The 2,500-nt window shown below is 46.4% G+C and overlaps 1 protein-coding gene across 1 annotated transcript in view; it reads left to right on the forward strand.

Annotated features, from left to right (window-relative positions):
* usp24 (ubiquitin specific peptidase 24) overlaps positions 1-2,500 on the forward strand; it is a 32,095-nt gene that overhangs the window by 22,594 nt on the left and 7,001 nt on the right. The window contains exons 51-55 of the mRNA XM_087177664.1: positions 26-167; positions 768-918; positions 1,024-1,119; positions 1,646-1,749; positions 2,027-2,140. Coding sequence (XP_087033790.1) covers positions 26-167; positions 768-918; positions 1,024-1,119; positions 1,646-1,749; positions 2,027-2,140 — 607 coding nt within the window. The remainder of the gene's footprint in view (positions 1-25; positions 168-767; positions 919-1,023; positions 1,120-1,645; positions 1,750-2,026; positions 2,141-2,500) is intronic.

Genomic DNA, 2,500 nt, shown 5'->3' on the forward strand with positions numbered 1-2,500 from the left:
TGTGTGTGTGTGTGTGTGTGTGCAGCCAACCCGTACCCTGACGTGCGGAGGAGATACTGGAACGCCTACATGTTGTTCTATCAGAAGATCAGCGACCAGAACTCTCCCGTCCTGCCCAAGAAGAGCAGAGTCAGCATCATGAGGCAGGAAGCTGAGGACCTGACACTGTGAGTCTCTTCTCCACCGTGAACAATATTCACCTCGTAAACATCGTCAGTGGGTCATTGATCATTGATCGCTCTCCATCTCTCCCACACCGGTGTGCAGCAGTCAGCAGAGTAACGGAGCTGTGGGCTGTACATCACCTTTCTGACTTTGACAGCTCCAGTTTAAACCCACAGTTATTTGACGTAGAGTGGTGTGAGGTAGTCGTGCACCGTCGGTGTGTTAGCTGCAGTAGATTCAGATCAGTTTAGAGAGGCAGCAGGAAACAGACACGAGCAGAGGGGTCAGTAGAATAAAACCTCTTTTAGACGCTTTTAAAAGACGCCCATCGAAACAATCTAATATCTGTTTAAATGAAGCTTCATGTATGTTATTGTGAGCTCTTCATGTTCCCGTGAAAACAGCACTTTCCTTCGGCACTACAGTAATACCTACAGAGCGCACTGTATGACACTGATCCGAATCTACGCATGACCACCACAACCCCACGTCTAACAACCCGAACTATCCCTTTAATGTTGGACGTAGAACCAGTTAAATGCATCAGCCCAAACGCTGCTCTAGCTGTTATCACACAGCTGTGTTGTTTTTATGTTTCCCAGGTCTGCACCGTCCTCTCCTGATGTTTCCCCACAATCCTCCCCTCGCCCCCCGAGGGCCAACAACGACCGCCTCACCCTCCTCACCCGTCTGGTCCGCAAGGGAGAGAAGAAGGGCCTGTTCGTGGAGAAGATGCCGGCCAGCATCTATCAGGTAAAGTGACGTCTGTCTCCTTTTCGCCTCAACATCCGTCCTGCCGTGTGACGGAGGAACGATCAGCTCAGATCACGTGACCTCTCCTCGTGTCTTTGTCTACAGATGGTGCGCGACGAGAATCTGAAGTTCATGAGGAACAGAGACGTCTACAACAGCGACTACTTCAACTTCACCCTCTCTCTGGCCTCCGTCAACGCAGTACGTGTCTGTCTGTCTGATCGAGTCTGAATACAAAGTAGAGCTGCACAGTGATATGAAGCTTGATTTATAGTGTAATAATGAGTCATCAGTGCTCATCTCCAGGTTCAGGAAGCAAGTATTTCCTTTTTATATTTACATCATTGTATTTCTTGAATTATCTGAAACTAAAATCAGACATGTTTTAAATCCTTTGCTATGATTCATATTTAGTTTAACATGATTTTGAAGCTCATCTACTTTTACTTCCTGATTGAGAAACCTGGATCAGGCTTTAAGCCCCGCCCCTTCATCTTGGGGCTTTTTCCATCTGAACTATCTGATATTTTCCCGTTTACATTTCCCTTGTCACATGAGTACATGACTATCATTCAAACATGATTTGTAATAAAAGGCAAACTAACACTCCACACGGTGTAACAGCAATAATACACTTTATAACAACGGCAGCTGTAAATCGCACACAAATCACACGGTTTGATTATCAGTGATCGGTTTGAGATTGTTTTTAAAAACTGTGTTACAGACAAAACTGAAGCATCCAGACTACCAGCCTATGGCCAAAGAGAGTCTCCAGCTGGCTGTTCACTTCCTGTTCCACACCTACCTGCACACCAAAAAGAAACTCCGGTACGTACACACATGCGTTCATCGACGTCTGCGAATACTCTCTCTCTCTCTCTCTCTCTCTCTCTATCTCTATCTCTATCTCTATCTCTATCTCTCTCTCTCTCTATCTCTATCTCTATCTCTATCTCTCTCTCTCTCTCTCTCTATCTCTATCTCTATCTCTATCTCTATCTCTCTCTCTCTCTCTCTCTCTCTCTCTCTCTCTGTCTCTCTCTCTCTGTCTCTCTGTGTGTGAGGCAGCAGGGTTATATCTGCACTGCACCTGTCTCTCCTGCAGGGTGGACACAGAGGAGTGGATGGCCACAGTGGAGGTGCTGCTGTCGAAGAGCAGCGAGGCGTGTCAGTGGATGGTGCAGTACCTGGTCGGACCAGAGGGTCGAGAGATCACCAGGTCGGTGCAGAATGATTCTGTCTTGATATGATCTGTGATCGTATGAGTGAGACGTGACGTGTGAGTAAGCTGTTTGTCATGTAGGAATTCAATTATAAAAGCAGCGGTTTCTGGAGTTGAGCTTAAAAAGGTTTCTCTGAAGTCTGAGTGTATTACTGAAACTGCTGCTGCAGGAACATCAGAGCACAATCACTTCAGCTTCATGCACTTCCTGAAAAGTGGAGCACAGTCTGAACTGGGTGTTTGTAAGGGTGATTTTTATATTTATTTTTTGCCTGGTGTAGTCACTGCAGCATTTTTGTAGCTGTCCTAGTGAAATGTGATACTACAGACTTGGCAGCTCCCAGCGTTTCTCCCTCA

The sequence above is a fragment of the Seriola lalandi genome, unplaced genomic scaffold (assembly GCF_002814215.2).
Source record: "Seriola lalandi dorsalis isolate HSWRI2012SDOR001 ecotype SW California unplaced genomic scaffold, Sedor1 jcf7180002054618, whole genome shotgun sequence".
Taxonomy (NCBI): domain Eukaryota; kingdom Metazoa; phylum Chordata; class Actinopteri; order Carangiformes; family Carangidae; genus Seriola; species Seriola lalandi.